Below are 14,376 nucleotides of genomic sequence, written 5' to 3' on the forward strand. Positions count from 1 at the left end.
CATTTAAACTCCACATAAAAGTATAGTACATTTAAACCTCTACATAAAAGTGTACATAAAATGAAAATCTCATTGTAAAAACACCTCAAAATCAAGCATTAAAATAAAATATTGAAATAAGGAAGACTGTAGTTGTCTAAAATAAAATACAGATACCTTTTCCTAAAACTGGAGGCTTTTACTGTAAAAGAGGCTACCTTCCAAGTTACATATTGATCACTTCCTTGTAACAGAAAGCTTAATTCTTAGGTTACTCTGCAATAGTTCATGTTCTTTCTTAAGGACTTTGAACAGCAACTATAAAGAACCTTATAGATCCTTATAGTCCTCTGGGCCTTTCTATCTGGCCTTCATTATTCTCTGCAGGCCACACCCTTCCCTGGTTCTGTTTTGTACCTTCCTTGATAATTTATGTCTGGGTTATGTTTCCTTAGACACATTAATTTTGCTTGCTTGGCTTGAGGGATGTGTCCCTCTGTCCTGTACAAAAGGAAAACTGACATTCATTGCTCCACCCCCTTTGCATTTGGCCCCACCCACCCCTGACCTACAGCCCCTGCGGGTAGCCTAGAAGGGAATGTGGCTCTTGGGCTAAAAAGGCTATAGGGTGTTCTCTAATATCAGAATAAAGCTGACACCCAAGAATATAATGAGGCAAATAGAATTGCTGTTGAATTATGCAGAGTTGCATCCATGAGTACCTTTTATATAATCACATCAGAAGTTTATTTACAGTTAATAGCAGTAACCTCTGGTTCCATTCTAACAACTGAAGTGCAATTCTTCCATTAAACAGAACACTTTGACCTTCTTTTTCCTTCTTTCTGGGCTTGTCACTCTTTCATCCCCTCCTCCCATTCTCATTTTCACTTCAAGGAAGGCAAATAATAATAATCTTGTGGCTCTGCCTTTTGCTGTATTTGTCAAGTGGTGGGAAATATACCTTTGAGAGTGGGAAGGGCTGGTCGTGTCTTCTGGCTAATTCATATAATCGGCAAAAGGGTGAGCTATCGCATACCCTCCAACATTCCTCAGCTGAAAATTGGGACGCGGCTTGCGCTGCTGCGTGAGTCAGCTAACCACCTCGCCTGCCACAGCAGCCCCTACCTGGCAGCGGCTCACTGCCTTTCCTCCACACTCGCTTCCTCCACCCGCTCTTTACCTAAGATCATGACAGCAGTGGCAGCTTTGGCGGCAGCAGAGAGGGTCTGGTAAGAGCATCGCATGTGTCTCCCACCTCCGCTCTAGTGGTGAACTGCTTCCCCTGTGCACAAGGGCTCTGCTTCAGAAGGGTTCCTCCAGCACCGGCTCATCACCCTCACCAAGTTTGGCAGCAGCAATGCTGGAGGGATAAAACGGGACATTCCGGGATCAAATCAGAAGCTGAGATGGCTTCTGTACTTTCAGGAATGCCCCGGGAAAATAAGGACACTGGAAGGGTATGCTATCATGGGATAGGCCTAATCACACCTCAGCTTTCTCCAGGATGATTGGCCGGGCATGGATGTTTCACATGACTGGGTTCTGGAAACAGTAGTTGCAATTGTAATGTCGAGAAGTGTGATTGTCTGATATGTCTTCAGACTATATAGATCAACAGACAAAACAAAGTGCCAGGCTCTCTAGCATGCTTTAGAAAAGCTGTGCTGCTTTTTAGCACTTTTGCAAAGAAGACGAGTGCATGGCTTTTACTACATTACAATATGAGTTCTGACTGTAGGATGGCAGAACTTCCCAAGCAGACTGAGAACCTTCACTTTCCACTGCTAATAACCAGAAGGTTCAAGTTGTGCATATGTTTCTACCCTTTGGGAGTTATTGACTGGAATCCAGACTTAGTCATGCCTGGAGTAGAGTCATTGAAATCAATGGAATTTAAGTTAGTCAGGGTGAGTCTGCTCTGAGCACGATTAAGTCTGTATCCTACCCACTATGTCATTGCTTCTGTACAAAAATGTTTGCTTTTAATCATTTCAAGCCAGTTCTAAGCTAAAAATAATTGGATATATGAAGCTATTGTGTACCACATCACCTAAATAGTCCATTTAACCCAGTTTATTAATTGCCTGCCCTGATTGATAGTGGCTAATCATGGTCTCAAGCAGATTGAATGTAAGGGTTTGTCCACATTTTTGCTTGTCCTGCCACTTTTCCCTGGGAAAACCCGCTCTCTGCTGAATCGAAGTAAATGTCAGTTGGGTTTTCTTCAGATTGATGTTTGCTCTGATTCAGCTGTAAAGAGTGGGTTTTTCTGGGGAAAGTGGCAGGGCAAACTGAAAACTGCTCAGATCCATGCCTAGGAAGCATGGGACAAACAGAAAACCTCTCAGAACTTTTCTAGGCACCGGACAAGTGAATTGTAAATGAGCCCTAAGGTTTTATAAATACACAAAAACATAAGAAAAGCCTTGATGGACCCTGATCCAGAGTCCATCTAGTCTAGCAGCCTGTTCATAGCCATGGTCAGCCAGATGCTTTTGGAAAGTACACAAGTAGGGGAGATGGCAATTGTATTCCCCTCATTGTTTGTTCCTATTATTTGTTACTAAAAGCTATACTACTCATGAACATGGAGGCTCTATTTAACTATTTACTGTTGAGCCTTTTTCACACTCTCAGAGATCAGCACAAATCCACTGAGGATTATTGAAGCTTATCATTTCCATCACACATGGACATACACTAGCCTTGCAAGGGGGTCTATAGAAATTGGAAGTCCACAGTAGGTGCCGAGATACACTTCTGTTAATAATTTCTGGCACATCATCAGTTGTCAGGGACTGTCTGAATGAAGAGAGTGGTGGAAGGCACCAGCTGGGGAACCTCCAAGGGAAATCCCAGAGGAGGAATGCTCAGAGCCCGGGAATTGGTAGTGGGACACTGAGGAGAGGTCAGAGGAGTAGCTGGATACTGAAGGGACAGCAAGGTTTAGTGAGCAGGCGGAACCTGTGAGAGGGAGCAGTTCAGACTGAGGCTGAAGCAGAGGAGATGGGTCAAGAGACTGCTGGAGAACCTGTGGCACTCTAGATATTGTTGGACTCCAGTTCCCATCACCTTGACAATTAGTCATGCTGGATTGCCAAAGGTTTCCTACCCCTGGCATAGGCTTTCCTCTGATAGCTTGAGGGGAATGGGTGTCTGAGTCCTGGGCCATGACTGTAAGTAAATGTATGCACAATTAAGCCCTGAGAGCTCCAGGATCCTCAATCAGGTTCATTGTCTATATGTCACTGGAACAGCACAGATATTCTGGAGAAAACTGAACTGGACCCAGCTTCTGCTATGTAATGTAGTCATGTGCAGAGTGGAAGTAATGAGGCTGATTGACAGGAGCCAGGCATATCAGGAAACATGCAATACCAAGTAACAGGGCAGTACAAAGAAAGGACATTTATTAGCATAATTTTCCAGTGACACATGAGAACAGATTCTGCAGTTACAAGTTTATAGAGATGTTGTGCAGGAGTCTTTGATTCAGAATGACAGGAAAAAAATATGGCAGTAATAGCCAGCAAAACAGAAGACGTCTCTTGCATATTCAGACTATAGGAGCCTGACATGCCTACCTACTTGTCAGATTTAAACAGTGTGACTGAAGCAGAAAAAAATACGCAACTCATTAAGACTGTATTGAAATAAGGAAGACCTTGAACTGAGTGGGGGCATATGGAGTGATTGCTTCTTCAGGGATGCTAGGCTTTTCGATTAGAACAGGTCATCTTCAACCTTAACATTTTCTAAATAGAGCTAATGTGGTCTCAGAGCTTGGATAGAAGTGGGCTCACATTTTGGCCCCTTACTCAGCCCCTTTTGCTGAGGGGCTGGTAAATAAATAAAGCCAATAAACTGGCCCAATAAACTGGATTTATGTGCTTCTCTCAAACATACCCTTGCTTTCCTGTATAAGCGGTGTATAATAAGTCTAACTAATTCACATAACAACTTTAAATCTGCCCCCTCCCCAAAAAGCTGAGTGAATATATGTTGGCTTGGCTTACCAACCAGTCACTATCTGCGTCACCACTCACTTCCTTTGCCATCTCCTGAGGCCTCTGACATGCGCAAAAGGCTTGGGAGAAATGCAGGGTCTTCTTTCGTGTGTTGGAGTATGGAGAAGGCAAGAAATATTGTAAGTCTCTCTTGTTGGTCAGAAAGGACTTGTGCTGCTCTTACCTTCTTGAATACAACAGTATAAAGAAAGCAGCTTTTTTGTGGCACAAACGTTTGTGAACTAAAGATAGTCCATAATAAAGTTGTTTGTCCTCAAAACTTTGTTGTTCTATAGGATAGTTTTGTACACAGTTCACCTTTGCCCCTCAAAAGTATTGCAGCAGCTATATAGAAGCAAGCTTAGCCAGTGTCCTGCCCAAGCTGTGAATGTTTCCTAAAACACTTTTCTACAACTCTTTGCAAAGCACAGGAATTCTGTGTCCCACGCCCTGGGATTCCGTCTCAGCAGATTAAACTCTGTCAAAAAGATTCCCTGAAGGCAGGATTTTTGAAAAACACAATGATGCATGATGCTGAATTTCTGGAGTGGCTGGACATAAGTAGGACATTCAGCTACCGAGCATGTCACTGCCTCCAGGTAACTGGAGTAACTGCTTCCAGAGTCCTGATTAATTCAGCACAGTCTCCAAAACCTTATCCTCTGCTAACTGTGTGGCAACTACTATTCAGGAGCATCAGCAGCTTTCCTTTATTCCCAGAGGTCTCCCCACAAGTACAACTGAGTTTGTCACAGGCATCAATATTGGCATTCTCATCAGAGAAAGGCCAATTATTTAATGGGGTAGGGAAAATGAATCGGTCCTCCATTTATCAATATTGGGATACATTAGGACCTATTATTAGGCAAAAGGGGCTGAGTGAGGGGACTTGCTGGATTTGCTTTCAGATGTGTATTTAGGTGTATCTTCTTTGGAGAGTGGTGAACATTCGGGCCAGTTTATTGGCTTTATTTATTTACCAACCACTTTGTGCCCCATTTTTTTAACCAAAAGTTTTTTGATGACTTGGTCAGCTTCCATGCTGTTTTTCTTCACATATGTTCTTAAGATGTTGTGTTGTAGGAAAGTGACTAGAAGATGAGGAAATTTGTAATTTGGACATCTAGAAAAATGGTCCTGGTGTACACATTCTACTTGGTGAGAGATTCATACAGGAGAAATGATGTGAGACTAGACAGGGGCCATGGCTTGGTGACAGAGCATGTGCTCTTCATGCAGAAGCACCCCCGGTTGACACACTGGCACCTCTGGTTTAAAACGGGCCCCAGGATTCAGTGCTGGGAAATATATCTGCTTAAGAAGCTGAAAGGTCACTGAGTAGATAGGAGTAGATAGAATTGGGGTAGGTGGACCAACGGCTGCGATTCATTACAATGTAGCTTCGTGTGTTTGAACAGACCTTTAAAGTGTCCTTTAAAAAGGAATAATGAAAAGCTGCAGTAGCCTTGAGTTTAAAAATTGCACTGAACACCCCCCTTTCCTTCTCTTTTAACTCCAGGTGTCCCTTGCTTGCCAGAAAGTCTGAATCTTCACAAAGACCAGCAAAGGTCAAATAAGCCAGGGGAAGTCCAGATGTTTAGCCAATCAGAGTTACGGACCATCGAGCAATCTTTGCTTGCAACGCGTGTGGGAAGTATCGCAGAACTCAGTAAGTACAAAATCATTCCTAACCTTTCCCTCCATTACTTTTTATGAGCAATTATGTTCCGGTTTACATAGAAAAACACATCAGGGTTGTGGAGGGAACCTGCTGTGGCAGGAAGAAGCAGAGTGACTTTTATACCCTACCAGTGGAGCAGTTTGTAACTCAAGTTTGAATAATGGTTAAACACTTTGCAACGTAAGACCCAGGGAAGAAGCCAGCCATTTCAAGCTTGTTCGCAGATTTTCTAGAATATTTCGTTTTTGTATTTCCAGAGATGGAGAATCAGCTATTGTTTGTTTGCTTGTCACAACAGCTCCCAGAGCCACACACACAAAAGAATGAGCTGCTGAGGGGTGGTACAGTGGTCAGCATATTGGACTTTGATTGGAGGGACCTCAGTTCACATTTTCTCAGCAATGAAGTTCAGTGGGTGGCCTTGAGTAAGTCCTCCTAGCACAGACCTGTCGTCCATTCCCTACCCTACCCAAAACTTAGACTATTAGCAATTACCACTCTGGCAGAAGACATTATCAGTTGCTCTTGTTGTGCTCTCCTGTGTTCCTTCTCCACTACCCCACAGTTACCCACTTGCCCCTGAAAGCATCAGTCAGAGTATACCTCCCCTCAAATTCACAGCATGTTCACTCAGCCCTAAAAAGAATGCACCAAGTGAAAAAATAAAACACCTTTGTTTGTACCTCTATAAATGGAGAAGCTAAATGGAGTATTTGTCTAGTCTTTCACCCAACCCTGCTGCTCCTAATTGTCATTGAAGGACTTCTAAAGACTCCCTTCATCACTGAGCCACCTATTCACTGATGTGCTGATTCTACATTTCTTAAAATAGGCAAATGAATCGGCATGTTCTGTCAGAAGCTTCTGCTGCTGCTGCTGTCTCCTGACATGCCGATAATAGCACCACTATTTATTCAGAATGTGTTTACGGGCTCTTGCATTCTTGGAGAGCTTTTGTTCCTTCAGGCATGGTTAATCAACTGAACTAGAGACCCTGGCACAGGGAGGGGGCAACTGGAATCCATGGACCTCTTTCTCTTCTGACATGTCCTCCAGCTGGGGCTGCAACTTCTTGAACTGGCTGTGCATCCATGACTTTAACACAGCTGGGCACATGGAAATTTAGCAGTGAAAACTCTCCCTGGCATGGCTATGGGTTGATGGTGGTTGTGGGAAATTAACATGGCAGCTCCCAGCCACCCACTGGAATGCTTCCCACCACTGCTGCTATGTAATTCCACCAGGGTTTATCAGCAGAGGATGGAGCCCACTGGAGGGCATTTTCCCCAAGACTCTGCTCCAACCTGGAGCAGGCTTTAATGGACAGCATAAGGAAACTGCTAGGGCCACTTTTCCGAACACCCCACCAAAGTCATTCTCTCCTCCTCCTAAATTTGTCAAGCTGCCAGCTTTCACGCTTCCTCAACCAGATTTCACCCAAGCATCTGATAAGTAGAATTTTCCCCACCACCCAACTGTCCACAGCAGCTGATCCCTTCTCTACTCTGTCAGAGCCTAGTTTTGCTTCTGTATTGTAGTAGGGAATGGGGCTTCCTCACCGCAGACACAGATTACATCACGTAATTTAAACAAGACGTTAAACCTGGGTTTGGATACAAAGGTGCTTGCCTGAGGATGATTGGCAGTTTCTAGCATCCTCCTTGACATGCAGTTTTCATGTCCATTTATGGCTGTTTCCAAAGTAACGTAGTTTCTTGGAATTAGAATATCACTTCTCAAGAAATACACACAATAAAACATCATGTTCGGATGCAAGATCTGTCAAAGAATGCATTTTCTTCCATGGAGGAAAACATTGAAAGCTGAACGGCATGTTCAGAAATACAGCATGGCAGATCCCTCCTGGGAAAATACCACTTCAAATTGAAGGTGGAAGCCCGTATTCCTGAATGTTTCTTTGCAGTAAACAAACTCCCAGCTTGTTGAAGCTAAGGACCTTGGTAGTACAGGGATTCTGGCGAAGGCAAAATTTCAGGTTCGGGCAAAGCAAGACAAGGTAAAACAAAGCAGGACAAGGTCTAGATTCTGGTAGATGACCAAGAAATTGAGGACCAACATAACAGTAGTTTATCATTTTTTGAACTGGGTGAATGTATAAAGAGACCATAAATTCAGTCTATCTCAAAGCTACTTAAAGACAGCCTCAAAGTAGAATCATATCACCCAATCTCACTGATAAACCAAGACTACAAAATATTAATATCAATCTTGGCCAACTGCCTAAAATGCTTCCTACACAAACTAATTGCCCCAGACCAGACTGGCTTTGTCCCTGATCGCAATATAACAAACCTCGTTAGGAAACTACTGAATCTGAACACAGCTAAACAACCAAATCCACACTGACGATCATGTCCCTCAAAGCCTTTGACTGCATGGAATGGAAATGCCTAATAGAAGTACAGTGGTACCTCAGGTTACAGACGCTTCAGGTTACAGACGCTTCAGGTTACAGACTCTGCTAACCCAGAAATAGTACCTCGGGTTAAAAACTTTACTTCAGGATGAGAACAGAAATCGTGCGGCGGTGGCAGCGGGAGGCCCCATTATCTAAAGTGGTACCTCAGGTTAAGAACATTTTCAGGTTAAGAACGGACCTCCAGAACAAATTAAGTTCTTAACCCGAGGTACCGTACCACTGTATTAACCAACAAGACACTGCAGGGACCTGTCAGGAGTGTCCATGAACCACAGGTACCAAGCCATAAGGAAACCACCCTACTAGAAAAGCTCACAAGCAAACTGAAACTATAGCAGGGACAAACAAAGGAAAACACTTTCACCCCTCTGTGGTTCCCCTTTATCACATACACAACCCAACAAGACAATGACCGACCCACCCTGCCATCAACATATGAATCAATATGGCTAACGTAACCTGACAACGACACCCTCAAACAAACAAAACATTCTGCTACCAATCAGCCACAACCAACCATACCTTGGACTCTCTGACCTCACGCTCAGCCAACAAATAAGACACCAGACATGTGACCCTGACAAAAAAGCTCCACTCAAATATTCTCCCTCATCTCTTCCTCCCCCCTCCTAAAATTTCTCTCTCTACTTTCTCCCCCTCCCCCTCTCTTTCCTCCTCAACTTGACATCGTCTACAACAAAAATTGTTTCAAACTGACTGTAATTTGTTTAAAAACAGAGACACTGAATGTACTTTTGTTACTTACGAAAAATCAATAAAAACATATTTTTAAAAAATATACCGGTAAATTCAGTGTAAATAAAGTACAATTGAAGTTTAACAATCAAGCATAAGAAAGCAGAACTTAGCTAAGAAAATCAAAGCAGAACAATTTATGTTTTAATGGGCAACAAGATTGCTTTAATTCTGTCTGCACTTCTAGATGATACCATAAAGGAAAACAAGACTTGAAGATAAGTTGCTTTAGAAGCGCATGACTTACGAAATGTAAGGATAAGCTAGGAATAATTAAGCCAAAACCCATGAGATTAATATTTTATATTAATATTAACCAGGTAATTAATATTTTGCAGCAAAAAAAGTTGAAGAAGAAATTGCAAACTTGCAACCATTACTTAATCATTTGTGAACCTTTAATATGATGTCCAATTAATTAATGGTTAAAACTCAATTCCTTTTATCACCTCATCCCTCAAGTCAGAGTTAAAGCTATTGTGCTAAAAATTAGAAATTGCTTAGAAATTAGAAATGCTTAATATTGAATTATTTTGCTTTTGGTCAGTTTACTTGTCTTATCCTTACACCAGCTTAACTTCGCATCCCCCCCCCTTTATTTTGGCCATTGAATGATGATTTTGTTGATGCATTACAAATTTTAGTTATTATGGGGAATAGTAATCAGAGCAACAGATGGGCATCAAGAAAGATACACGACAATAATAATTTACTCTTTGTATTTCAGTATTACATTCTGATATGCTCCATCCTTGATTGAGGACCTGCTGTTGCTAGGCAACTCATAAGAAATGGTCCCTTGTTTAGATTGCTTTGGTTCCAAACAAAACAAGGCAAAGCATTGAAAGGGAAACAGAGGCACAACATCTGGATTAGGAATAACAGCCAGGACTTTTAGGCCCAGGACAATGTTCTCCAATGTTGCATCTCAAATGAAAACTGCCTACCACCTAACATCTTCAAGATACTGAATCATGCTAATCTTAGAATGGTGTGCCTATGCATCCATGATTGGTGGTTTCAAGTATATGCACCTAAAAAGAAAGGAAAGATTAATTTCCCCCACTTGTATACTGCCTAAAAGGGTCATTTCAAGGCGGTACATAATTTCATAGACATATGCATTAAAACAATACAATCATAATACACTAAGTGAAGTGCAGCTGATTACTCAAATAGTTGGAGGGTTAGCTTTCTATGTGCACAAATGATATCAAAAAATGTATGGTGTGGTTTGCATGATGTGGAGGTACTGTAAATTACAAGGTATTTCCAAAAGGTTTGTTTCTGGCAGCGCAGTGAGCTGGTTTGCACAACACACTAGGACATGTCCTTTTAGGGGGTGAAACTTAATTTTTGCAAATTTATTCAGTGAGGGGTCTTAAAAATATGTTTTTGGGTGTGAGGAATTCAAATCTGCCATTTTTGTGATTAGACAAAATTTAGCTTGATAAGTCTACGTTTGATGAAGAAGCACATAAACTGCTTTTGGAAAACCAAAGAATTTCAATTTTACCTTCTGAAAATGTTAGGTAATTGGTTCAGATAAGTATCACAAATAAATTATAAAGGGTTTAAACAATAATTCACCTGAACTGAGTAATCTTAGGGTGAGCATCCTGATTCAGGTAGTAGCAGCTCTCAATTTGTCTTCATTTTCCCCTCTATATTTTGATGGAAGTTGGCTAACCAAACGTTTCTACAAAATATTACATGGTTTCAAGGGATTGGTATGCAATGGAGCACACATCCATTTGGCCCTGATTCTACAGGATGACTGCACACCGAATCCATTCTCCCTTTTTCAATCTTTTGGGGAATTATAAACATCTGAGGGATGTAGGATTCATTCTGATCATAGTCATTTCCTAACAGCAGGAAAAGCGGGTGGGGAGTTGTTAAAATTAAAGGTTTGAGTCATAAGAATATTGTAAAGTAAGCAAAAATTGCAATACTCTGAAATCATGGTGGCTGCAGTTTGTTGGTTTATTCCTCCTGTGCCAGCGGTCATCTTCTGTTTTTGGTTTTAAGACTATATTTTTCTGGATGATTAGTCTGTGCCTTTTTGTATTCTTGCAAGTTACTGCAGCAACAGTTCTCTTGCATGCAGGGACATGTGTGTGTGTGTGTGTGTGTGTGTGTGTGTGTGTGTTTGTACTTACCAGATTGCGCTAATTGATTAATTAAGTGATGACGGCTACATCACACATATACTTACAGCTATGGTGTCCTTCTGCAAGAATCCTTCTTTGTAGCAAGCCCACAATTTGTGATATCTTACCTACTTGATTTCTTGCCAAATTCCAGCCTGAGCTTTCTACCAATACCCCTTATTAAATCTAAGAAATTTTCATGGCATCTCCAAATTTTACAGTGCAGTTGTCCAGCAAAGCAGCACAAATTGAAAACATACATGCGCAAGAGGAGAGTGTTTATAAAAATGCATATATTGGTGAAAATAACTTATACAAATTCATTATATTGGGGGGGGGATTGCTTTGCAAAATGTGAACATTGAGCAAAAGTGCATACAAAAATGTATACACAAATGCACTACAATGATGATGAAGTTTCATGGGAACTTTATAAAAAAATATGGAAATACAGAGACACCGAGAAACCAAAATGGATACATTTGCCCAACTCTGATTGTAATAGGTTGTAATAATGTAAAAATAAGAATCCATGAAAATCTCTCTCTCTCTCTGCCTCTCTCTCTCTCTCTCTCTCTCTCACACACACACACACACACACAACCACTACCATCACCAGCAGTCCTTTGTCCACTGGTTGCTGGATGAAGCCAGGCTGGCTTTCTCCTTGCCACCATCTTTATAACTGGTTGGCAGGAGACTGTCATTCCATATGAGACTGAGACTCCAAAACCACAATTCTATTAAATGAGTGTTGCCAGTGGAGTTTTACTCCCTGTCTCTCACACCTACTCCATTAACTGTAGGTATTTATATTAAGATCATGGTTATTCTGAAGCGTATTCCAGCTCCACATATGTTCCTATTCAATACTGCATGAATACCAGGAAATCTCGGTTATGCAATCATAGGTCTCCAACAGAAGATTAGCAGATGTAGAAGAAAGAAGAGAGTTTCTGCTTCTTGAAATAGAGGTGGAATTTGACCATATGCTTTCAGTCACAAGGAAAACAAATACTGTGTGCTGAAATGAATTTCTTGCCAGGAGCAACATATTGGAATGTGTCTGGCTCCTTTTGCCAAAGGAAGTCATCTGATTCAGAAACTGTGGCTTCAGATTTGGGTATAACATATGTTCCATGTGTGATAGCGCTATTTCCTAGTGAGAAAATAGCAGCAGCCTTTTCCATTGGTGGGGGTGCCTTTGAGATATTTCCTGTCAATTTGTTTGTGTAGTGCCACTTACTACACATTATTTTATTTTAATTGTATTCTATTCTCAGCCCAGTATAATGTGCTGCTTCCCACCCCACCCCACCCCCTTATACATTACTGAAATTGCAAGATACTCACTACCCTGGGCATATTGTTCAGCAACCAACTGGTGCTTGGACAGATGAGTATATGTAGATGATAGTATCTGTGTGATTGGCACTGAATAACAAAAGGGGTTCATGCATTTTCCCTAAGGATTTTCTGTATTTTCTTTTCTGTATTAAAAAAAGAATGTAGGAAATAGTACTGAGTTAAATCACAGGCAGAGCAGGAGTGCCATGTCTTCATAGTATTAAGCTGCCTTGTACTGACCAGGTGGAATAAAACATGTCTCTCCTACATCAGTCTCTACAGCCACAGCAGGCACTGCTACCTTCCAACAGCTTGACCTCACCCCCAAAGGCATACTCCTTCATTGTCTCCCGAGGCAGATGGATGCCAGAGATACTGACCACTGCCTTAGACTGGTGCCACATCTAACCTGGCATTGTCTACTCAACCGCACCAGCTCTCCAGGGTCTAGGGCAGAATCTTTGCCATCACCTGCTACTTGATCCTACCTGGGGTTGCCAGGGATTAAGCCTGTGTGCAATGCATGTGCTGTACCACTGAGCTACAGTTCCTTGGTAAAGCTCTCTAGAGCAGGCATCCCCAAACTTGGCCCTCCAGCTGTTTTGGGACTACAACTTCCATCATCCCTAGCTAACAGGACCAGTGGTCAGGGATGGTGGGAATTGTAGTCCCAAAACATCTGGAGGGCTGAGTTTGGGGATGCCTGCTCTAGAGTCTCTGGCAGGGGTCTTTCCCCTTCTCTCCCACTGAGCCATGGGTCCCTTCTTGCTCTTTAAAGTGAACCGAACATGTACCCTGAGATCATCACCTGAGGCCGTTCTTCGTGCACCCCCTCCACAAGAAGTCCAGAGGGTGGCAACGCAAGAATTGGCCTTTTGTGCAGTGGCTCCCTCTTTGTGGAATGGTCTCCCCAGAGATGTTCCTCTGGCACCTTCATTATACACTTTTAGGTCCCAGGCAAAAACGTTTCCCTTCAACCAGGCCTTGGGCTGATTAACATATGATACCTTTTAATTGTGTTGTGGGGATTATTGGTTTGTTTTTATTATGTGTTTTGTGGGTTTTTTTCTTTTGTTTTTATGTTGTGAACTGCCCTGAGATTTATGGATGAAGGGCATTACACACACACACACACACACACACACACACACACACACACATATATATATATATGAGTGCCTGTACTTCTGAGCTGAGCTGTTTGTATGAACATCACCTGGGTAGTGCATGCTCCACAGCTTCCCATAATGCCTTAGTCTGTTATAAAGAGAGAATAATTACTTCCTGGCTGCAGAATGTTGTTGGATGTTGCTGTGCTACTTTCACTAATACAAAATGGATAGAAATTGAAATAATAACTCTTTCTTGGAAATATATTGTTTTGCCTTAGAGTGTGTGAGCAGGCCTGGTGTTAGGGGTCAGCATGGTTGGGCGCCTGCCCGTGGTTTAGAGTTGATCCTGCTAAGCCTGTAGCATACAACCAGGGGCTGCGATGGTGGCAGGATGGCAGAGGCAGCACCACCAAGCAGGTGGTGTTGGGCAGGGGCTCAGTGGTAGAACCATGCAGAGGATCTGCTAAAGCCTGGTGCCAACGGCACATCAGTAATGTTTGCTCTTCTGAATAAATCTTACAACCTAACATGAATTGCCACTCTTTATGCAACCACAGCCTCTATATTTCAGAATGGTGCTTAAACAAAAGAAGGCCTGAGGCTGAGATATAATTACACCCAGCCATAGCAATGATCCTGACTTCTCCCTTTCCAGGCGATCTGGTGTCTCGAGCAATGCATCACCTGCAGCCGCTCAGTGCGAAGCAACATAGCAACAGCACCCCCCTGCACCATAAGCAGGGGTCGCTCTACTGGGAACCGGAGGCCTTGTACACGCTCTGTTATTTTATGCACTGCCCACAGATGGAATGGGAGAACCCGAACGTGGAACCCTCCAAAGTAACGCTACAGACGGAAAGGTAATGATCTCCTTTACCAACAGATCCACAGTATTCTT

At 42.4% G+C, this 14,376-nt stretch overlaps 1 protein-coding gene across 6 annotated transcripts in view; it reads left to right on the forward strand.

Moving 5' to 3' along the window:
* Positions 1 to 14,376, forward strand: part of ABTB3 (ankyrin repeat and BTB domain containing 3) — a 227,171-nt gene that overhangs the window by 133,243 nt on the left and 79,552 nt on the right. For all 6 annotated transcript variants that reach the window (XM_081210802.1, XM_081210800.1, XM_081210797.1 and 3 more), the window contains exons 3-4: positions 5,509 to 5,658; positions 14,134 to 14,338. In XM_081210802.1, the coding sequence (XP_081066928.1) occupies positions 5,509 to 5,658; positions 14,134 to 14,338 (355 nt within the window). The remainder of the gene's footprint in view (positions 1 to 5,508; positions 5,659 to 14,133; positions 14,339 to 14,376) is intronic.

Source organism: Podarcis bocagei (assembly GCF_964188305.1).
Source record: "Podarcis bocagei genome assembly, chromosome: 10".
In the NCBI taxonomy this organism is placed as follows: Eukaryota; Metazoa; Chordata; class Lepidosauria; order Squamata; family Lacertidae; genus Podarcis; species Podarcis bocagei.